General features: G+C 35.3%; 2 protein-coding genes across 5 annotated transcripts; both read right to left on the bottom strand.

Moving 5' to 3' along the window:
* Positions 1-6236: 6236 nt before the first annotated feature.
* LOC113067368 (ADP-ribosylation factor-binding protein GGA3-like) lies at positions 6237-13481 on the bottom strand. Of its 4 annotated transcripts, none has more exons than XM_026239735.1 (17): positions 13222-13481; positions 12369-12453; positions 12232-12304; positions 12049-12147; positions 11424-11547; positions 11249-11352; positions 11034-11114; positions 10445-10582; positions 9980-10061; positions 9786-9902; positions 9433-9684; positions 8631-8704; positions 8410-8546; positions 7971-8257; positions 7217-7386; positions 6930-7040; positions 6593-6703 (listed from the first exon to the last, which is right to left on the bottom strand). In XM_026239735.1, the coding sequence occupies exons 1-17, from the start codon at positions 13259-13261 to the stop codon at positions 6593-6595; spliced, it is 2085 nt and encodes a 694-aa protein (XP_026095520.1). In that variant the 5' UTR covers positions 13262-13481. The 4 variants fall into 4 exon arrangements, with proteins under 4 accessions (XP_026095518.1, XP_026095520.1, XP_026095521.1 ...); XM_026239736.1 differs by having other exon boundaries at positions 7971-8254; XM_026239733.1 differs by having other exon boundaries at positions 6237-6703; positions 12049-12304.
* Positions 13482-16319: 2838 nt separating this feature from the next.
* LOC113067580 (sterile alpha motif domain-containing protein 9-like) lies at positions 16320-23856 on the bottom strand. Its single transcript, XM_026239945.1, has 2 exons — positions 23848-23856; positions 16320-20783 (listed from the first exon to the last, which is right to left on the bottom strand). Exons 1-2 carry the CDS (start codon positions 23854-23856, stop codon positions 16320-16322), a joined length of 4473 nt encoding a protein of 1490 aa, XP_026095730.1.
* Positions 23857-24095: the final 239 nt, after the last annotated feature.

Below are 24095 nucleotides of genomic sequence, written 5' to 3'. Positions count from 1 at the left end.
CTCATATGTTACTTTGATACAGAATAGTTTTAATGTTAAAATGTTACTGATATTTTGTATTTTGTATTATTCCAACATGCAGATTCTTATTTTAACACCTAAATGAACATCTCACAAAAGTTGTAGTTTGGTCTGGTTTTGTTTTTCATAGTAAACACATGTGGATTTTGACTACTTGAAAACCAAGTTGGTATTTTCATCATGTTTCAAAAATGTTTTATATTTGGTACATTATTTCATCATTATTTTTTATCTTAAATATGGTTTATAAACATTTTTTAAACAATGTACTGCATCATTATGCAAATGCAACCAAATTACAATGTTGGGAAAGATTTAAAAACTTTTTGTGATTAAATCTAGCGATTATAGAAGATGCATCAAAACATCCAACAAAACCAAGTGTCAGTTATATATCTGTCAAATTTATTTTTTTATTTAAGTGTATGCCACGAATATGTATCATGTGGATTAAAATATTTTAACTGATTAAAAAAATATCACGCATTTAAAAAGTGTTACAACCAAAAACACTTTTATTCACCTTAAAGAAAGAAATCCAAGCCACCCATCTGGTCACATGATACATACATCATTGGTGAAATCATGCTCGCCCCATGGGGTACAACATGTTCCTGGATAAACGTCCTTGGAACAACATTTCAATCAACCTATCTGAATTAAGATATAACTTTTCAGGAAATATCTGTTTTAGGCTTACAATCAAGGTTAGGTGCTTCTACACCCTTGTTAACCAGCTATCATTTTCCACTGATTTTAGGTATAAATTATAGGAAGTGTTAGGTTAAGTCTATATTTTTGGACATTAATGTTGATCCAGGAACATGTCTGTCTTGGCAAAATCACGGTGACTGACGTCATGGAGAAGTCTATTTGATGTCTGCATTTACATCTGCAAGAAGTAACTTTAGAGTGTTTCCTATCAGATTTTTATGATTTATGATGTATGTAAAACTGACAGAATCTGTCAGATGTTTGTACATAGCAGATGCTTTCCAAATCAAGTGATCCTTAACAGATATCTTGCAGACATACTATATGTGCTTTCTGGTGAAGGTTAGACACCCTCACACATCTTTATTTCTTATATTGATTATTTATTACTAACCACGTTAATTTATAATGCCACTTTTCAAAGCAGCTGCAGTTCAGAAACTAATTTAATTAGGTTATACAATTTACAAGTGCAGTTTCACTTCAACTGAATTGGTGATTCCATCCCATTTTCCTTTATTTAAAAAAAATAAAATAATAATAATCATAATAATCATAAAATCCTGATCCCCTCCTTTCCAGGGAGGGGGTTTGATTGTGGGGGTGAACACATACACAGGGTTATTTGGCAAAACAAAAATAAAATAACATTATTTGAATGATTTTCCTTTAAACTAAATAGTTACTATGCTCAGACTGCAGAAATTAAATAAAATACTATGAAATTAATTTAAAAAAAGGAAATATACAAAGACATTTTACTACAGAAAACAGTTCAATTCAATTAACAACAACAAAAACCTCCAAGAACTGGAAACTTAAACGGGGTTCATAGAGCAACTGCTAAATGAATCCCAGGACATTCAATGCTTTTCAAGCACTACTTTTCTGGTTTCAAGGACTACAATCAAATAATAATTAATAAACTAATTTAACAAAATGACAAAGTGCAGCACATGCAAAGAATGCAATGATTGTGGCAACTTTAACATTTAATATGACACTATGGCAAAGTTAGCACTTTCCTTATTCCTTATGATTGACCTGAACAATGAAAGCTTTATCATACCCTTATTGGAAAATTCTGAGCTACATCCCCGCTTATGGACAATAGGGGTGTGAAAATGCACTTAGCTCATGAGATATGAGACAAAACGAGGCTTTAATATGACTATATTTACATGTAAACTAACAAATAAGAAATAATAGTTGGCTCAGATAAAGTGTCAAAACCAAGTGATTACATGGTTTTATTGAACCACAAAACAATATGCCTATTATAACAAATAGCCTACCAGCAGAGGACGCCAACGGCCTGGTGATGCTTCACTGTACAGCAGGTGTTTCAGACTCGGACTCAGTGGCTGCATCCGAAAACTGGAAAAATGCTGCCTTCAGAGGTCGCATTTCAAGGTAGGAAGGCATCAAGGCACGTCTGAAATCAATGTCAGCTTCAGTTCCTGTCTCCTGAGATGCCTTCATGTGGCCGGTTTCTGAAGGCATCATAGATGTATCCTTCGCTGCCTTCTGTGCATTCCATTCTAAGCTCTCTCTTTGTCTAGAAGCCAAAAAATAAAGATGGCGTCTGAAAGTTGCGGTCGGTGGTCAGTTTGTGTTTAAATGTATGTTTCTGAACAACGTTTTCCACTTTTTATGTAATTTCTAGCGAGAAATTAATATTGCAGTAATTAAATATCCACTTAGTTATCACCAAAGCTCTCTATATTTTGCTGTAGATTATTAAACCATTACTCCGCCTCAGAAGCCTGTCCGAAATCCGTTTCATGAGGTGCCCTCGTGCTAAAAACACGGCCTACAAAGTCATTGCCTGATTAGACAGCAAGGCAGCAAGTCACTTGCCTAAGTTTTCGGATGCAGCCAAGTTTAGATTCAACCCCAATTAAACACACCTTAGCCAACTTAATCAAGTCCTTCAGGCTAACTTGAAAACTACATGGTATGTGTGTTTGAGCAGGGTTGGAAGAAAACTCTGCAGGGCTCTGGCCATCCAGGAACTGAGTTTAACACCCCTTCCCTGTGTTGGCACAGGTTTATAAATTAATTACGTTACAAATCTAGTGAGATAATGCACAGTTCGTAGATGACCTTTAAGCAACCCAAAGTCTATATGCAGAGGAAGAGTTTAGCCCCTTTCACACATGCATCTTTCCTGGTACAGTAATTTGAGAGATCATTCATGAACAGGACTTTTCAAAAATCCCGGTAAATTCATTTTGGCAATCATATGGTTCTTATGGATATGAAGTGATTACTCTGAGATGTTTACAAAGCTCTGGTGCTTTTTAATTAGATTTTCTATGTTAATGTAGGTTACACTAGATGGGCATCTTTGACCATTGTGACTCAAAAAAGCACAGGATTGGTAATTTCCACCCCAACAGGCAAAAATGCAAAGAAGAAAACTATGGTCAATCCATTGGATAAAGTATTTAATGGCGCAGAACACAATGGAATCATTATTAAATACAGAACAGTGCATCGTCATCATCATCCATAATAACTTTTAATACGTTTTTCATTTGTCCCACATACTTTCATGAGTCATCCTATGAGTCATTCTATAATTAGGGGTACATGCCATGTCCATGGACACTATTATCAATTTTACAAATGTTTCATTAACTTTTCACTTCAAGCAATGATCACTTTTATATCAGGGGACATTTCTAATTCTTTTAATACAAAAATCCAACATAAATCCATTTTTTATCTTGCAAAAATGGTATATTCTATACTGAAATTTGCTGTTTTCGTGCGGTTTAATTTGCTAAATGTAAGGTTTTGCTCTTCAGATTAGCTCTAAAAATACAAATTTCTGTATATATTTATTATAAATATTTGTCCAAAATAATCATTAAATTATGAGAAAGGTATTAAAAAAATATTTTGCATAAATATTCACAAACTATTGTCATTACACAGAAATTACAGAGGAATTGCCTAAAAGCATGGTTTGCATTGCAATGGACAAACATAACTGATCTAATCACTAACACACTTTCCTTAAAACCAGTATCCATAATATTATACACGTTGTATTTACATTTGCAAGGGTTATAAAGCATTCAGAATTCCTCATGATGGACTTAAACCTACGTAATATTATAGATTTGCCATTTATCTATTTCTTCTTGGTCATGAATGATAAAGTGTTATGAAGTTATTGTATAAGTTCTTAAAGATTGAAATGTCATGATGTATTATAAAACTTAATTGGATGGTGAATAACACTAAATTCAGCATACTGTGCATTTATGTTAAAGAAAAGTATCATCCTTCATGATAGCATCCCACAGTATGTCCATTATGAAGCCCAAAATTCATATTTTCAAATCAGTTAGATGGATAACCTCCAAAATCTCTTAAGAGCTTAAGCTTAGCTTGCCAAACAATTGATTTAGCACATTAAGAGGATATATTATTCAGCCACCTAATTTATTTATATATATAAAAAAGAATACTGATTTCTTAAGTTTTTGGCTGACATGAAATGTACCCCTAAATATAGAATGACTCCTAAATCATCATCGTCATCAACATCAGACAAGATGAAATTTTGGCTTTTAAAAAGACACACAATAATTCATAATAAAACACAGACGAGCTTCCTTAAACACTTGCAGATGCACAATAAAGCCCTGAAACCTTCATCTTCCTGAAACACGTCAGACAGAATTAGCAAAGATGCATGATGTCCAGATTCTCAGGAATCAATTAGATGAATCTCATAAAAATAACCATGAATTCACCCCCCCCCCCAAAAAAAAGAAAAAAAGGGGAGATATTTTTACTTAAGACTATAGCTTAGGACCAAGAGGTTTCACCCCAGAGATAGTTAAAATAAAAAGTTGTTTAAAAAAAAAAAAAAAAACTTATTTTTATTACATATTACCCATGTATACACACATATTTTAGTAATTAAAATGAGTGTTTAATTGTCATGCAAATAAATGTCAATACGCCAATAAAAGTAAGCATAATATTAATTTTACTTCTTTGGGTGAAATATTCATAATTTTTGTGTGAGATTCACTCGATCACTGTTGTCAAAGCCTTAATGCATGATTGTAGTGAATTATAAGGTTTGCACAAATCAGAGAAGCAGCTGTCCTCTTCTCAAACACGTTAAGATTTGTTTGGGACCAAAATCACATGAGGCCTTTATCTGATGAAATAAAATGCTCACTTGCTCTGCTTCAGCACTTAAAAGAATCGAATCATGCAAAACGCTCACATGATTGACCGCCAATGCCTCCACAAAACTAACACACATCCAATCTGACAGACTTATGATGAACTCATAACCAAATGCAATGCATCCTCCATCAAGATCTTCACTGCATAACCTGCAGGTAAAAAAAAAAAATGTAAATATGTCACAATCAAATAAACAAATCTAATATTGTCAAAAAAGGCTGTGGACTATCTGAGACAGACTGTAATGCTGAGTCCAAACGTTCCTGTAACAGCAATAAATAAAACAAAAATCAGTGTTGAACTATAACACAGGCAGATAAAAACTCAAAATAGACAACATAATGCTGCTCTGACGTTACGCGTGCAACCTCACAGCGTGCTCCATGTAAACTCGTTGGACTGCAGGTACATTCATTCTGATGCTTCATGACGTCATGAAATAAATCGTCTAGCTCTAGAAACAGCAAAGTTCAAATGCTTGTTGAGAAGAGCCCTAGAACTGTCTGAACAGAGTGAAATCAGGGTTTAATACTCTCCACGGACAGCGGCGAGGTCATGTGACACCATCAGGGTTTACCACCATTTACCACAGTTTACATCAAAATACCACAGTTACTACAGTACAGTGCTTGAAAAAGGTCCATTTTGTTTGATTTCTCAACAAGTAGTCAATGAAAAGAGCGGCTCACCTAAATATATTTTTGCAACCCTGTTGCCAAAACTTCAGACATGTTTAGAGCAGTTTACAACTACAATTTATTTTTTCCCCAGAAATAAACATAACACCTAAAAATTTAAAATTGAATACAAGTCTCTCTCTCTCTATATATATATATAAAGTAACTAAATAAAATACCACAATTGTTGTTAAAGTGAATAAAATGTACATCTTAAAAACATTTTACTTTTTTCTTGTACATTTTTTTACTTTAAATAAAATTTAAAACATTTTACTTTGCTACGTTTCATACATTTCTCATTTTCGCTTTAACTTAATGTATAAAAGTAACTAAAAAGATGAAATACAAATAAAAAACATACACATGAAAAAACAAAGTAATAAAAATTACAACAAAAACGAGTTACTAAAACTGTTCATGAAAACACAAAATACAAAAATATTTTAAAATATATTTAAACAAATTTTAAAGTATGATTTATAGTATCTCAATTATAGTAAAATATCACTGGTAACTGTTTTTAAAATAAATAGCTTAAATTCATACATAATCATTCAGTGAAGTTTGTAGTAATTAACTTATTTCACATAAATTATAGAATTATTTTTTTCATTTCATTTTCTAATCATAACTTTACTCTATTTGTTGAAAGTGCTAGTTATTTATTGTTTTACTATGGTATTTTAACAGAAACTATGATTACCATGGTAAACGTCTGTATAGGCAGCACACAAAAGACCAATCTCTGAAACAAACGCGTCCGTTTCAGACCCTCATGTGTGTCACTGACGTTGTGTTATTGTATTAATATCCAGCTTGAATTTTTGCGAAAAACATCAAGCATCAAATGCTGCTTCACAAGGCTGCAGCAAAACACTGATAGTAAATAAATAAACAGCACAAATGAAAGACGATCCTTGGGAATGAACATAAGAGTTCGAGCAGGTAAAGGATGAGATCTACAGCGAGCCCCATCTGTCCGCTGGAGGAAACTGATCCAGTTCTCCAACCTCCGAATACTGACGCTCTCCCAGAAGATACGCCAGCTTATAGCGCAAACGCACACGCTCCTGAAACACACGCACAACACTGGTAAACCTTTATGATGAGCTCAAGCAAAGTGGTGTGTTTATTTAATAAAATAATTACTATTTAATTTAATAACAATTACAATCAATAAATAAAGAATTTTATAATAAGATTTTACAATACTAATAATCATCTTGTATGTATTTTATAAATGTATTTTATGTTTTTGTCTAATAAAACAAGTATTAGATGTGTGTGAGCTCCTGCCTTGAGTGGGTTGGCGAGCAGCATGACCTGAGTGATGGATGCGGGGGGCAGGATGGGGTTAAAGGGCGCGATCTCTGCACCTGATGGAGGCTGAAGCTTCACTCGCATAGACTGCCACAAACACAACACAATACCAAGTCATCAAACATGTTCCAAGAAATCCCTGTGGCATTTCACATTTTATAGTGAAAGAAATGTTGTGAATTGGTTCAGATGAATCATTAAAGTACTGATTCAAATGAACGAATCATGTAAACTCTCTGTGTTGGCAGTGGAGGAGGTCGTACCTTGGGCACAGCTGCTTGCAGCACTATGTTTCGCACGGGTAACGGCGCTGTGTTGATCAACGACACCACCATGACCAGGACGTCCGGTCGACCCGGCGGACAGTCCATCGCAAAGTGCATGAGAACACGGACTCCATCCTTATCATACAGCGTCACAGGTAAGACTCTACCTGAGGACACAAGCAGAAACACTGAGATACAGCTCAGCAACTAATACTGTCAAACAGGGCAGCTGCAGGATCACATGGAAACCTCGGCTGTCTGGATTTAAGAAATAATCACAATTCACTCACAAAATCAAAAGGAAAAAAACAATTATATTTATAATGATTTTATATTTCATATACAATCATAAAGACTTTAAAATAAATTGTAATGTAGTATAAATTATATTATAGGATTTAAATTTTGTATGACTTGTAAAGCATAAAGCCTTTCTGGGTCACATTTCAGACCAAAGAAATTAATTAAAAAAATAATAATAATAATAAATAATATTACATTAATATATTTATAATAAAAATAATTAAATACTTAAGAAAATCTTTTTATATATTTTTTCTGTATAACATTTCTCACAATGAAAATTAAACCTATAATATAAATACCAACAAAGGATAATTAAGATTTTAATTATTTATAATTTTCCTGACATTTTGACATTACTTTCAAGTACATTTATTATTTTATTTTATTGGCCTTCAGTGTGTTTTAGCTTCACGTCCTTGTTCAGACTGACGCTGCGGTCACTCACTGGGTCTGATGGACTCGAGCGGGACGTTCAGGTTGGACAGGCTGGGCTCTGAGCTCCGCGCCGGGCTGCTCTGAAGCGAGTGAGACGGGGATGAGAAGGGCTGAAAGAAAGGGCTGCCCGGAGCTGAGCCGCCCGTCACCGCCTGATACCGGGCCACAGCGGGCGAACCAGGCACCGCCGCACTCACAAACGGGCTAATGGACTGAAGAGGGGCGGCTGTGGGGCACATTACACCTCCAGAAATACCAAAAGTTCCTCCAGCGATGCCAGTCAGACCAGAACCACTACTGAGAGACAGATTAAAACTTCATTTATATTCTCAAATATGCGGTTGACATAGGTGGACCCACATAACTGACTGATAAGAAACTATCTAGATGTGTAAACCACATTAGGTTGGTTTGAGGTGCTGTTTTCATCAGGAACAGCAGAACTGTACCTCTTTCCACCTCCAAAGTCCAGCATGGAGAGATCCTGCAGCCCCTGACTGACAGCCGGTGTGTGTGAGGTCTGCGCAGGAGTGTGTGTTGTCGGAGCAGAGATGCTCCCAAACAGGTCCAGGCCCGGATCAGGAGCCTGACAGCAAGAGACCAACCAAAAAATGAGGGATTCAGTCATCTCTGTTAACGTCTCTAAGTCCAGTGGGTGTGTGTGTGCTACCTGTGAGGATGTCCACTGACCAGACGGGTCATCCAACTTCTGTCTGTTTGGCACAGAGGGAGGATCATTCAGTCCTGAGAGACAGATAAGATTTATGCATGTTATATTGCATGTAAACTAATAAAATAAATTGTAAAGTCATGAAAATGGGAAGAATAATTTAATATTATTATTATTTTATCAATTATATAAGATATATAATTTTATTCACCTTATGAACCTAGTTTCTAAACCTTTTTATGTACTCTTTAACAGCAATATTAATTGTAATTTATTATTTTATTTATACAAAAAATATTTTTAATATAAATCACATTTCATACTTCAAACTTCTTAATATGAATATATCAATCATACATTTGTTTTAAATATTTCATATACTTTTAGTAACAATATTTGAATACTACTACTACTAATTATTATTATTATGAACATAAAAGCTTTCAAACCATTTAAAAACATTAAAAACAAAAATTATTATTATAATTGTAGCAATTATTTAAACAATTACAACTTTTATTTCCTAAGTATTGATTTCATATGCTAAATAACAAATATATTATTGTATATTATCAAAAATGTTTCATTTTCAAAAACATTAATGTTAATAAAAATCATTATTTTATTATTATTATTTATTTATTTATTTAATAAGCATCTTATATTACTGTCGATGCCATTTTATAAAAAGGCTTAACAGTGAATTACACATTCATGTGGGGTACTATGTGACCTCTCTTAGTCTATTTCTATGGTATGCATCACCAGACAGTGTTACAACAATTGAAAAGAGATTTATCACCGAGAGACAAGAGTTCATCGTCCAGCAGGGAGAGGGAGGTCTGCTGCTCAGGCAGTTTGTGATTGGGGCTGCTCGTCTGACTGCCTTGAGCTCCGGCCAATCGGCGAGGAGGAGGCGGCAGCACGGGGATGGGCGAGGCCGTGGGATTGGCTGACGGGACCTGAGGAGGAAGAGGGGGAGGAGCAACGGTCGGGGGAGGAGAAGGTTCATCCAGTCCAGCCAGATCAATCAATGTGCCTGTGGTCTCACATCCTGAGAAGACAAGAAACATCATGAAGAAAATACGATGTATTGGATTATCAAAATATTGCTGCTGAGGGAAGATCTACAGATGATCCCTGAAGTGACGTCACCTTCACTAGCAGCCGGTCTGAGATCTTCACCCTCGCCGTCATCTGCCTGTCCTTCTACGATTCGTTTATAAGAGCTGATTACTCTGGACAGATCATCGTTTGCCTTGAGAATGTCCCCTACAGGAAGCAGAAAAATGCTAAACATTTCAAATAAACGATCCTCTGAGAGCAAAGCGGAGGATCATGTTGTTTACCCAGACTGGAGTCGTTGTCCTCTGCCTCAGTGGCCAGTTTGAAAGCGGTGCGTCGTAGTTTATCACAGCGCTCATACAGCTCCTGAACATACAGGTCAGGTCACATGTGAGTGCTGCTGTCGTGATATATTAAAACTATCTAAATACAAATGCTAAAAACACAAACACAATCTCAAGATGTATACTGAAAAATGGTTTTCCCACACTGAATATTTTTGTATTGAAGAAAATACAGTTCTTTACACCTTAATACCACAAGTTTCTATTAGTAAATACTGTTAACAAGCAGCCTTGTCATAATTACAGCGGAAACACTTCAAATAGGGCTGAGCTGCTGGAGATTTATGATCAAATTAGATTCCCGCAACAAACTAACTTAACCACCTGATGCTCAAGTGCCATTTCTTTAAACTTTCTCGGTCTGCACATTTGACAAACATTGATTGTTGTCAGATATGATCTGACCTTGATGAGCTCATGGTCGGCGTCGGACGATCGCTCTCTGTCGTAGTGACCCAGCATCTCGCTCAGGAGCTTGACGTTGTTGTCCACTTCCTCCAGCGTATTGTTGCGTTTGGCCATTTTCTGCACTCGGACCTCATCCTGCATGCACAACATAAATTCTGTCTGTCACATCAATTATGCCACACCTGATCCAGAATCAGTGTGTAAATCAGAAAAACAATATTGAAATTATGAGGTCTGACATTAATACAGTTTATACAAGCGCCACCATCGATGCAACCACCCCTTGAACCATTAGGGTCAACATGAAATCAGATTTGAATATGTACTTTATTAGTAAATGGCTTGTTTTGTAAACCAGACAGTTATGAAGGAATTAATAAATAGCTGTTAAAATGCATTATTATTTTACTATATATTTCTTTAAATAATATAGTTTTTTTTATTTCTTTAAATCCTTTAATTTTCATGCAATTCTTTAATCGCTTAATCATTTAATTCAAGTTTTCATGCTGAGTTTAAACTGGAGCTCTTCATCCATCTTTAAATATCAGATCAACATCTTGATCTCGTCTCAGGATCCTCTCACCTCCTTCACCATGTTTTTGATCAGTCTGTTCGCCTCCTGAAGATCTTCCGGGTTTTTGCTCCTCAGAAGTTCAGCCAACAACTTCCATCAAATCACAGAACAACACATTTTCTTAGTTTCATAAAATGGAAAACACAGTTGGAGTTAAACCTCCAAATCACATATTTAAATTCAGATTATGCATGCACGGGAAAAGATGCCATCAGGTGTCTCACCTTCCCCATGTCCTCATTGTCAAACACTGGGTTTTTGGGTCGTGTCGGAGGGGACGAGATCAGGGATTTGTCCACAGTCAGTTCTGGGTCTGACGTCACAAGTCCTAAAGAAAACGCACATCGATCAGACAGCCGCTCATGACACACCAGAGAAAGTTCACTCGTAACATCTCACCTTGTCTCTTGAGCGTCTGGTACGCGTCTGCGATCTTGGCCTCATTGGGAAACACCACCGTCCAGCTGTACAACATCTCAATGACCTTATTCTTCACCTTGTCAGAAACACTGTCCCCCATATACTGAAACACAATGTTTTAAACAATATTATTCAATGATGTCTAATAAGGTACACATTAATGAGTCCTAAAATCAGAAACAAGATCACATTTTTGCACTTCTGGTTCCATCGTCTTGAATTCAGTGGGTTTCTGGTTAATAATCACACTCTTGCAACTCAACCTTTCATAGGAAACGTTTTTAAATAAAGACTGAAAGAGTTTAACCAAATGGTGGTGGTGTTGAAGCTGTGCAATCATTCTGTAGTTCATTTATAGCCTATGTTAGATTTTTTTACTTTTAACTATTGCATTTAGGCTTAAAATTCATAAAAGTTGTGTTATTGTGTTAAGATTATCATGATGAACAATATGTGCAAGAATCTTTATGTTTTGGTGGCCACAAAGTTAATTTTTTTAATCCAAAAGCAATAGAAAAAATCCTATTGGCTTTCTTTTGAGGGAACCAGGATGATGTTAACTTATGGGTCAACATACAAAAGTCATAACAGAAAAACCACTAACCTTGGGCGAAACCACTTTAATCAGCTCATTTAAAAACCTATATCTGGATATTTCATTGTGAAATCTTCGCCCACAGTTCTTCATACAAGCCTCTAGTACCTTCAGAAACACAAAACCATCAGACATCATGTAAAACATTATAGCATCTGTAAAGAAACTCATAATAAAGCAGCCATCCCTCACCGTCAGAGCTTGAAGGGCTTCCCACTCTTGAGAATGGATTTTGTGAACCAGGAGTCTCACAGCTATCTGAGGACTACAAACACAGTTAGAGAAGAGACTCCTGTAGTTTTCAGTCATGTTGGATTACGGATGCTTACCCTTCCAACTCCTTATTGATCTGGTCACAAAACCCAATTATGTATTCCCAGTCCTCCTGCCGGTTGGTCGGGTGTGTGGCTTTGTCTGTGGAGGACACACAACATCGTAAGGACCAAACAATCAGCCCCATCTGTGTACACTGGCACAACAGTGTGAGGGCCAATCTCAGGGATGCACATCAATATTACCATCACTGATTTCAAGAAAATATATTTTTTTTAAAGTCATCGTCCTTTACGAAAACCTCCAAGTGTGTATAATATAAACATACTCATGTGCAACTGTATTTACATTTTATGCTTATTGTGCATGTCCAAAATATTTGTATTACGATGTTTTGTGTAATATTTGATACCATTGATAAAATCATTTTATTTGATAAGTAATGAATTAGTAATTGCTGTTGTAAATCCTGAAGCTCTGGGTCTGAACTCATACATGAAGCTAAACACAAAAATTTAATCTGGACGATCAAAATGCATTTTGAATTTATAAATCATACTATTGGGAAGGCTTGGCTCATGAATATTAATTATGAGACGTGTCGTTCATGCACTGGGCATATCTGATTGGCAGACGCTGGCGAATCAACGAATCCTACTATGATGAAGTCTTGGCTCTTTAAAATTATTTATTAATCATAATTGGACGGCCCGAGAAGGTTTCTAAGCAGCGTCAATATGAGATGAATAATATTCAAGAGCTGATCTTCATTATAGTATGATTGAAATTCCGCTGAAACAAGCTGAACAAGAACGTCAGACGCGTCGGTATTAATGCATGCACTGAAGACATAACACAGCAGTGTTATTTACACCTATTATTAAATGTCATTGATAATAATGCACGTACTGAGCCAGGATTCCAGTGATTCTCCCTCCGGAAACGCCATGATCCTTATTTAACGCTTTGACTCCATAAATCCAAACATTTCCTCCTTAAATACCACCGACATCCGTCAAATTAAACTGACTGTGTTAGAAGAAAGCATCATCTGTTCCATCCGAGCTTGTACGCAGCGGCAAAATACTGCTTTATTTCTATTTTTAAATGGATAGCGCTTCAGCCGGCAGTATCATCAGCTGCCTGTATGTAGGTCCTTGGCATCTCGATTCAGACGCCTCTGGTGATTACAAAATAAAAGTCACTAACAGGACGAGTTTTGAAGGATTACAAAATAAAAGTGAAACTAAAATCTTTAATGTGCTATTGTTGTTTCAAAGTAACGATTTGGAACGAAGAGAAGATTATTCTTGCAAAAACAATTCTAACAAAGCAGTTGGACTATTATCTTTATTCAGTTATTTCATATACAGTAAGAAATCTTAGTTGTAATAAATATTCTGGTAATATAAATTTACAGACTTTCGTTCAACAATAGATGAGAAAACACAAATATTGTATTGCATTATTTTAAAGAATGTTAACTAATTTGCAGTAAGTCTACAGTGAATTACTTTTTTTACCCAGAATGATTCTGAACGATACAAATGATTCTGAAAAGCAATAAACATATTTAGACTTGACATGATTAGATGCAGCTCAGGAGCTGGGAAAGGAAGTGAAGGTATAAGTGTATTAGATAACCTTTGTCTTAAAAGATATAGATCTTCAAAGGTAATTTTACTCAATAGCACTTCACTAAGGCAGTTAAACAGTGGAGTCTTTTGCAGAATTTGTATGATAATAGCTGCAGTTTGAAGTTCACCAAGATGGCCAGTGGTGTTGTAGGTATTATAATCCTTTAGTCTTTGCGATGGAGTCATTGCCTCTTTGTTTGCAGTTTGTTGTGTTTCTTTGCAAGCTTCTCCTGAAGATTTAGCCAATGTAAGGTACTTTTCAAGACTGTCTGGCTTGATGGGATCATCTTTGTCTTTGTGAACCTCATGCTTGAGCTCATGTACAAGTACCTGTGACACTATCACATGTGTATGAGTTGTCTTTTGAAAGATCTTTGGCCTTCCTTGCCCAATTCATGGCTGTGGTAAAGTCAGATTTTTTGATGTAATAGTACCTGGCGAGGAGCTGGAATATCACTGCATCTTTCCTGTAGCACTTTGCTGCATTCTGTAGAATAAGTTCTTCCTTCCCTGGGGTCTCTTTCATTATATCTTGGATGAGAGGAGAAAAAAGTGAGCCTTTGGCCTCAGCCAACTGCCTCCTCACCAGCATGTTGTGAACATCCTGTATTAATTTTTGTTTTCCCAGAGCATACTCATAAAATGAGTCTGTTGTGAGCAGAAGGTTAGTGATTTCTGCCTTTGTCACTTTGGAAGGAAAAATTGTAAGTTCTTTCAAACTGTGTTGAGCTATGCTGTAGTGAATCACCATCACACCCTCAAAGCTAACTTTAGAATTGACTGTGCATCTTGTCAAAAGATTGGAAAACCGCTCAAATCCATCTTCGACCTTGGAGGGTTCAAAATATGGCTTTGCTTGCAGACCAAGGAACTCTTCACATGTAGAGACTGACAGCAATGCATTCTTTCAGAAGACATGCAAAAGGACAAGAACAGCAAAAAGTTGAGCATTTTTCACAAAACCCTGAATATACTTAGGTGAAAAGTTATTCTTCAAAATCATGAAGCCATAAAATGTTTTAGTGTTTGTGTTGGTCCACTTAAACTCATTCAGCTTTTCCCCAAACAGTTCCTGTTCCTTCTCAGATAATTTGTTTCCAATGAAAACTTCATCATCAGTCTGTTTACTGGATTCAGCTCTCATGCAGTTGACAATTATGACCCGTGGAGATGTTGTTGTTGTTGTTGTTGTTGTTTTTGTTCTAACCATTCCTCCTCAATCTGAAGTTGGAGTTTTTTTTACTTCAGAGATGTAAAACATCGATTTATTTATTTACCCAACAATATGTAAGGCACAATTTTATGTTAAATTGCTCTGAAATAATTCTTAAAGCAATATACACATATACCTGACTTTTCATGACTAGATTCAGGAGGAGTGTAGAAGCCTGGCAAAGGCAGTTATAAGAAATAAGTTTATTGGATAACCAAAAACATATTTAACAAGTGTTTTGATCACAAGCACAGGGTATGGAAATGTACTGCTTCTTAGCAGTGACTTGTGACCCAGAAGATCTTGAATGCAGAAAATTACCTTTAATAAAGTCTTGCACAGAGGCAGAATAAGGCTTAACATTATTCCTAATACAACAGGTTGGGCAGAAAAAGCAATAGTTATCAAGAAACAAATGTATACTGTAAGATAAAAAATCAGTAGAAAACAGATAATGTCCAATGCCCTGGCAAAAAAATGACCAGTACCTCTTCTGTGAGTTTACAGACATTTACTTCAACCCTACAACACAACACAACACAATGCAAAGCATAATTCAAAATACATGTAAATCGCCTATGAAAATCAATATGGAAAATGCTTTCATGTCATCATCGTACATTGGATCCTACTTTTAAAAGTTTTCTTAGATTGTAAATTAAAGCAAAATAAAAGTTAATAAAATATAAAGAGTATATGATAAATGAGAAAATGTATATCATCATATTTGAGTTAAATGCAGTTATATGAAATATTTAAAATTCATATGAGGAAAAAGAATTAAACCCAAAGCAGAGGTGCATGTTTCCCCACTAAAAGTCAATGCATTGCTGGCACTGGCTACCTATCACATAACACTATTCCACTAGCTTTTACGAAAGATTCAAGATAAACCCTTAACATTAAACACAATTAGGCATTTCGCTTAAAACAAGGGCAGCATTAATGAGTAATATATTGATTGATTGTTTGATATAATAATTATATAATAATAAAGATTTACTAATGACTTAATGTGTAAGAATAACCACAGGGCTTTGGTCCATGAGCCCCTTTGACTTGAGTGTCTTAGTTTTAAACTAGAATTCTTCAATGTTTTCTTGTTCATGTTCCTCCAGTCATGAGATCCATTAGATCAGGCTTATGAATCTTATGACTCAGTCTATGTCAACTGCAACTGGTCCATTCATTGAGAATCCGATGAAGAATGGCACTCTTGTGCCAGATTTTTTACCTCCTAACTGGCATCTGAACATTGGATAGACCTTCACATTTTTAATGCTGATAAAACCATCACAAATTTCACCAGAAACTCTGCAAAGTTTGTTGCTGTCTCTTACTTGTTTCCATATTTTTTCATCATTCCACTGAGTTGAGATGTTCTGTCCTGATCCTAAACAGCTGTTTATATCCCTATGGGATATCAGGCCACCGTATTCTTTGTCCTCCCCTAGGTAAAAATGAACAGCTGCTCTCTTTCCATTAAATTCAGGTTTCAGCTCAGTTGAGTATGAGTTCTTCATTTGTGACACAAGACGTGGTAAATGATGGTTTGTCTCTTTCCATAATAACAAAACAGCAATGTAGTACAGTGGTAGACGCTCACTTAATGACCTCGGGCAGTCGATTATTTGAAGAAGTAATTGACTAATTTCTTGGTAAGGCTTGATGTACTGAGAATTTGGGTTAATGTTGGCCAGAATTACATTGGCATAAATAAAGTTGACATTGTCCATCAGTCTGGCCTCTTCTCTGGTGTTCAGAATGAAATCATACTGCTGGATGATCTCTTCAAGAGTTGATGCAGAGTCTTCTTTATATAAATATTCCAGAAGCCCAGTATAGGAATCACCCTTGTTCCTCTCCAGACATTGGCGCGTCTGCTCAATTTTAACCATGCGGTTCAAGAGCTCACTGTTCACCAGCTCACTCCAATTTATTTTACAAAAGATGTCAGTATACTGTTGAAAACAGTTGGAAATCTTGGGCTTTGTCAGTTCTTTATGTTTGTCTTTGCCTCCAAAATATGGTACTGAATTGACAAAAACATTGTCAAGAAAATCAAAAAGTTCCCTCATCATGTTTTTTAGTTGAAGAAGATAATTTTTATACTTCTGCAATACATGGTAATATGGTTCGAGTTTATTGTTATCTCTTGGCAAATCTTCCATACTAATTTTACCCATGAGGACTTGGCCAAGGCAGTTGTTGCATTTCTCATCGGAGTTAAACAGTGGTGTCTTTTGCAGTATTTCTATGACAACAGTGGCAATTAGAAGTTCACCTACATGGCCAGCAGTGTTGTAGATACTATAATTGTTTGGTCCCTTCACCTCTTTGAATGCTGTCTGTTGTGTTTCCTTGCAAGCTTTTTTTGCAGACTCAGCCAATTTAAGATACTTCTCAAGGCTGTCTGGCTTCATTGGAACATATTCATCAAAAGCTTGCTTCAGCTGATGTATTAATATCTGTGCAACTGTATCGCATATGTATGAGTTGTCACTCGAATGGTCTTTAGCTTTCATTGTCCAGTCCATGGCCTCTTTAAATTCTTGTTTTTTTATATAATACCTGGCAAGGAGCTGGAACATTACTGGATCCTTATTGTAGCAATTCGCTGCATTTTCTAGAACAGTTTCTTCATCACCCGGTGTCTCCTTCATTATATCTTGGATAAGAGGTGAAAAACTGAGGCGAGCTGAGATTGAGTCCTCAAACACAGCTGAATATGTCCTTCTCACCAATATGTTGTGTACATCCTGCTTTAATTTTTGTTTCCCCAGTGAGTATTTATAAAATAGGTCTGTTGTGATTAGGAGATTTGTAATGTCTGCCTTTGTCACTTTTGGAGATAAAGTGGAAAATTCTTTCAAACAGTGTTGTGCTATACTTGGGTGAATTACCCTCACACCCTCAAAGGTAACTTTGGAATCAACTGTGCATCTTGTCAAAAGAGTGGAAAACTGCTTAAACTCATCTTCAACTTTAGAGTCTGGTTTTGTTTGCAGACCAAAGAACTCTTCACATGTAGAGACTGACAGTGATGCAGTTTTGCAGTAGACATGCAAAAGGACAAGAACAGCAAAAAGTTTAGCATGTTTCTGTTCAAAGTTGAAGTCCTTCAGGGTTTTTACGACAACACCCTGAATGTATTGCGATGAAAATTCTTTCTTTAGAATCATAAATCCATAAAATGTTGTAGTATTTGTGTCTGTATTCTCAAACTCATTTAGCTTTTCCTCAAACAGTTTCTGTTCTGTTTCAGATAAATTATTTCCAATGAAAACTGCATCATCAGTTCCTTCAGCTTGTTCTCTCAATTCAGCTCTCATGCAGTTGACAATTATGACTTGTGAAGATTTTGAAAAAATGTTTTTCTTTAGACATTGCTCCTCAATTTGATTTTGGAGTTTTTTAACATCAGAAATGTCTTGGAAATCATCAATCATGAGCAAAACAGTAATTTGTGGAGGCTGGTCTTTTGTCTCATATGTTAGTAGCTGCACTACATGTTCAGCTATGGTAGTATAATCATCTGTAGTGTCTTTTAACACTGCACAACGATATTTATCCTTGAGTGTCCATAGAACATGCATGGCTAGTGTAGTGCCACCACAGCCTGGAAGATGGAAGATGCTGAAAAACTCACACACTCTCTTCCGACTACAAATGTCTGGAATAATAGTATTGATTATGTAGCTAAATTTGTCTCGTTTGATGAATGGCATTGACCCGGGCTGTTCTGAGAAGTAAAAGTTCCACCAAGACACCTTCCCTCCCTTGTAAAATATCTCCTCATGCTTTCTTTTGTCCTCATTTCCTCCATCACATTGGTTCACACAAAGAATACTAAGCGTTTCTAATGAGTCCTCGGTTTTCTTTGAGAGCACAACATTACTGCCACCACCACAAGGCAAAAAGCGGCTTGATTTGCGATTCTCTGACCACAGACTGAGCACGGTGCCATTGACCTCAGCAAAACTCAGTTCATAAATGCATCTTGTTGAGATGTCAACTTGATATCGTTGCTTAATGAGATCCTTCCAGTAGGTGTATGACGTTTCATTGTCACTGATGCATAAGATTTGGTTTTTTCCCTTGAGCTCTTGTAAAAACATATTGAAGGTCTCAAGCAAAGGGTCTTTTCCATCACTCACCTGACTTAACAGCAAGAAGATGGTGAGAAATTTCTTGTGAGGCAGCACATCTTTACGGCACAGGAATGAAACAACATCACGCACTGAAGAGCCCTTCTCAATCGACCATTTGTCAGCATCAGAGGGGTTTTCCTCATTAATACCTCCATTACAGAAAACCCAACTTGTATTTTTGGTCAGCTTTAACTTGCTTGCTATGTCTTCAACTGCACCGGTGATTTTATAATCAGCTGGTGAGTGAGGATTGGCATTTCTCTCTTCGAACAGCTTATTCAAGCCATTCTCAGCAGTTTCTGGATCAAAATCCAAAACAGCCACTGGATTCATGTGAAGAAGGAACCGCAGGTTTTCCAACTGAACAGGATGAGACTTGTTAGCCACCACAATGTACCGTTCAAAGTGTGACCTGTCCAAAGATTGCGTTCCTCCTGTTATAATCTCACACAGTTTAGAGCCTTGAACACTGTTTTTGACAACAGCTAAATGCTTTTCTTCAGCATCCTTTCTTAGCTTGGACAACTGTGGCATGTCTTTGATATATTTCTCATATTCCTTCAAGGAATCAGATGTAATAAGATTCTTGCAGGTGCTGCTGTTTCTTATGAAAAAAGACTTGCCATAATCCTTCTTACTCTCGCCAGCTGTGGACTTTTGCATTGAATCCTGTTCTTTGACTAAATTATAAGTATTAAAGTAACTGCAATCACAGACTATGGAGGATGGCTCAATATCTACCTCAATAACAAATTTTCCTGTAGATGTCATGTCAGCTTTGAGAACTTCCACAAATCGAGGGGGTTTAATGCACCTCTTTGCTATTTGAACCTGCTTGTCGTCCTGCTTTTGATCCCTTTTAAAATGTTTTTCAATTGCATGTAATTGTTGTACATCAAAAGTATCTGTGTTCTGCATACTAATGCCCAGAATTTGTCCATGTGGTTTGTCTGTCACTCCGAAATGAATGGTGCCATTTGTGCGACTATTCATACAAGCTGCTGCAAATCGAATGACCTCATATGTGTATTTTTTCATTTTATTCTCTTCTGTTGTGTTGAAGAATTCTTTGAATTCATGACATGGTTGTATGTAGTCTTTAGGACCGGTTTCAGTTACGTCTAGAATGCTGTTTTCTCTGTACCTGTGAGCAGCATTAAATCTACTGAAAGGGTAAGGCTTTAAGCTATAAGAATGAGTCACTATGTCATTCTGCTGCTGATTCTTTTGTTTCAGAAGATCTATTTTGTTAATAATCAGTATTTTTGCATTCATTGACAGGTGTAGTTCTGTGAGGTGAGACATCTCCAAGAGAAGGAGACTAGCTCCATTAATTTTCTCATTATACAAAATGTCAGCCCCTTCTTTGTCCACTTTTATCTCGAGCAACCATTGTCTCACATGGTCTTCATTCCAGTCTTTGATGTCCACCGGACGGTCAGATGACACAGTGATTTCATCTTCATTTTTCTTAAAGAAAATTAACAATTGCATATTGTAAGAAACTGTTGTATAATTTGTAATGAATTACTGTATCAAAAGCTTGATGTGGATCATGTTTGTTCTTTATCATCTAGGTTATCATGATTTTTTTTTTACTAGTTGCAGACAGATAATAAAGAGGTTGTGTGGACAGCTCGGTCAGAATAAACTTTTTTACATTTATGAAGTTATCAATTTAGTCAGTACGTTTTCAGTAATTCAATATATAACAATAATTAATATGCACAATATTGTTACAAGGCACTTCAAAATACAACAAATAATTATTTATTACAACTTATTTTGATTTTTTGTATGTATTTTATAACTTTATTATTTAATATTATTTAATGAACAGATTCAACTATTGTTCATTGTTAATGTTAATGCATTATAAGGTTAACTTATGAGACTTACCTTATTGTAAGATTCAACCTATTGCTCTTTTTATTCTTTTGCAATTTAATCTTTTTGAAAAAATGGTTTACTTTATACATTTTTGAGTATTGCTTTATTCTAATTAAATTTTCTGTTATTTTTGTTATAAGATAAATGTTATTTAACCTGTTATATTGTATTATGCTATTGCAACTAAATATAAATATTGTGATAATACTGAATATATAGAATATATATATATGGGGATCGAAAGTTTGGGCAACCCTTGCAGAATCTGTGAAAATATGAGTAATTTTCAAAAAAAAAGAGAGATCATACTAAATGCATGTTACTTTTTATTTAGTACTGTCCTGAGTAAGTTATTGTACATAAAATATTTTAACATTTATTCCACAAGACAAAAAAAATGCTGAAATTATTAAAATAACCCCACTCAAAAGTTTGGGAACCCTTGGTTCTTAGTACTGTGTTCTGTTACCTGATGATCCTCGACTGTCTTTCTGTTTTGTGATGGTTGTGCATGAGTCCATTGTTTGTTCTGAACAGTTAAACTGAGCAGCGTTCTTCAGAAAAATCTTTAAGCTCCTGCAGATTCTTCAGTTTTCCAGCATCTTTGCATATTTGAACCCTTTCCAGCAGTGACTTTATGATTTTGAGATGCATCTTTTCAGACTGAGGACATTTGAGGGACTCAAACACAACTATTTAAAAAGATTCAAACATTCACTGATGCTCCAGAAGGAAACAAGATGCATTAAGAGCTGGGGGGTGAAAACTTTTGAACACAATGAAGATGGCCAAATTTGTCTTATTTTGTTGAAATATAATTTTTTTCCATTTAGTTCTGCCCTTCGTAAGCAACAGAAGATACTTGTATGTTTCCCGGTACACAAATTAAGTACAATTTACCTTGATCTTCAAATTCCAAAAGTTTTCACCCCCCAGCTCTTAATGCATCTTGTTTCCTTCTGGAGCATCAGTGAATGTTTGAATCTTTTTAAATAGTTGTGTTTGAGTCCCTCAAATGTCCTCAGTGTGATAAGGTGCATCTCAAAATCATAAAGTCACTGCTGGAAAGGGTTCAAATATGCAAAGATGCTGGAAAACTGAAGAATCTGCAGGAGCTTAAAGATTTTTCTGAAGAACGCTGCTCAGTTTAACTGTTCAGAACAAACAAGGGACTCGTGCACAACCATCACAAAACAGAAAGACAGTCGAGGATCATCAGGAAACAGAACACAGTACTAAGAACCAAGGGTTCCCAAACTTTTGAGTGGGGTTATTTTAATAATTTCAGCAATTCTTTTGTCTTGTGGAATAAATGTTAAAATATTTTATGTACAATATCTTACTCAGGACAGTACTAAATAAAAAATAACATGCATTTAGTATGATCTCTCTTATTTTTTGAAAATTACTCATATTTTCACAGATTCTGCGAGGGGTGCCCAAACTTTCGATCCCCACTGTATATATATATAATATATATATATATATATATATATATATATATATATATAGCAGTTCAGCAAACCATGAGAAATGCGGAAAAAAATAATAATAAAAAATAAACCAGTCATACAGGTTTGAAACAACATGTATTATCTGTAATCTACCCCACCCACTGTCACGAGTTTCCATGCGGCAGTGGGGTTGGTTTTAACAATAGTACTTTGTACCTGATATTTCCTTTCAAAGTTTAAGGATAAGATATAGATTTTAAACCAATGTGGCATTGTATCAAAATTTGAAAATGGATTGCTTTAAATTATTTAATGTCAATGCCTGAGTAGAACAACACTGAAAAACTACTTAGGAAACTAATTCCAACTGGAAAAATGCTAAATGCAGACAACTTTAACTGTTCAACTTTAACTATTAAAAGAAATTAAGCTCCTTTACCTGCATATTATATTGCAGCCAAAAGCCTTTCTTTGGTGTAGAATAAAAATTTTATGCCTGCAGAAACAGAATAGAATAAATATAACAAAACATTCTCACTGACTTCACTTTCACTTTTCACTTCACTTAAAACATGAAATAAATTAAAAGTTTTGTTGTGCTGGCTGGAGCAACAATATAAATTTAGATTTATATTTAAAATCAGTACGGTATTTTCATTTATATATTTATTTGTTTGTTTGTTGAATTTTTTAAAATAATAATAATTTTAATATTTATTTGATTACATATAGATTTAAAGTAGATGTAGCATTATATTCAAATTGGCTAATAATTTTTTTATAAAAAACAATGAACTACAGAGAAATACCTTCAAAAAATACCTGGCCTCCCCCTCAGATGCTATACATATTAAGAGTTTATATATATATATATATATATATATATATATATATATATATATATATATATATATATATATATATATATATATAAATTAATTACATTTATGAAGAGTTAATAAATGTTAGTCACATAAAGGCCCAGAATTCATGTGGTTTATGGGTTTCAAAGCAATTAAATGCATTGGGTTATTTCATGTCTTATTATTTCAGTAATCCAGTACTTTAAAATTAGCATTAAAATAAGCATTTAATGTATTCACTAGGAGTACAACTAATGTATAAAATGTAAGCAATGGTTCATTTTCAATGTAACTTTTGAGGACTTCTTAAATCAGCCTATTTCTTACCTTATGCATCATGTATTCTGCACAGGTTCAGTATGTCAAGATTTCTGTAATGACAAATGTCAGTTGAGTCATTGCTGAAGAGCAAGATTCTTCTGTTAAATCAAAGATCATTTTCATAGAAGGGATGTGTTTGAAGAAAAGCTTGGGGTAGGCTGGACTTTAGAACACTGCTAGGTAACGCTGAAAACTGTTTTGTAAACAAAGTGCTCAAACTGCTTTTACTGCCTATAAAGCCTCACACAGGAAAA

This window comes from Carassius auratus, linkage group LG28B (assembly GCF_003368295.1).
Source record: "Carassius auratus strain Wakin linkage group LG28B, ASM336829v1, whole genome shotgun sequence".
Classification (NCBI taxonomy): Eukaryota; Metazoa; Chordata; class Actinopteri; order Cypriniformes; family Cyprinidae; genus Carassius; species Carassius auratus.
Note: the sequence above shows the minus strand (reverse complement) of the source record. Positions and strands in the feature narration are given on the sequence as shown.

Bases quoted from the DNA above. Each gene is read 5' to 3' on its own strand.
- LOC113067368 (XM_026239733.1), bottom strand. From the start codon at position 13,261: ATGGCGTTTCCGGAGGGAGAATCACTGGAATCCTGGCTCA. The intron at 9,685-9,785 runs GTGACGTCACTT...TTGTCTTCTCAG, and splicing joins CAGACCGGCTGCTAGTGAAG to GATGTGAGACCACAGGCACA. The intron at 8,705-9,432 runs GTGATAAATCTC...TCTGTCTCTCAG, and splicing joins CGATGAACTCTTGTCTCTCG to GACTGAATGATCCTCCCTCT.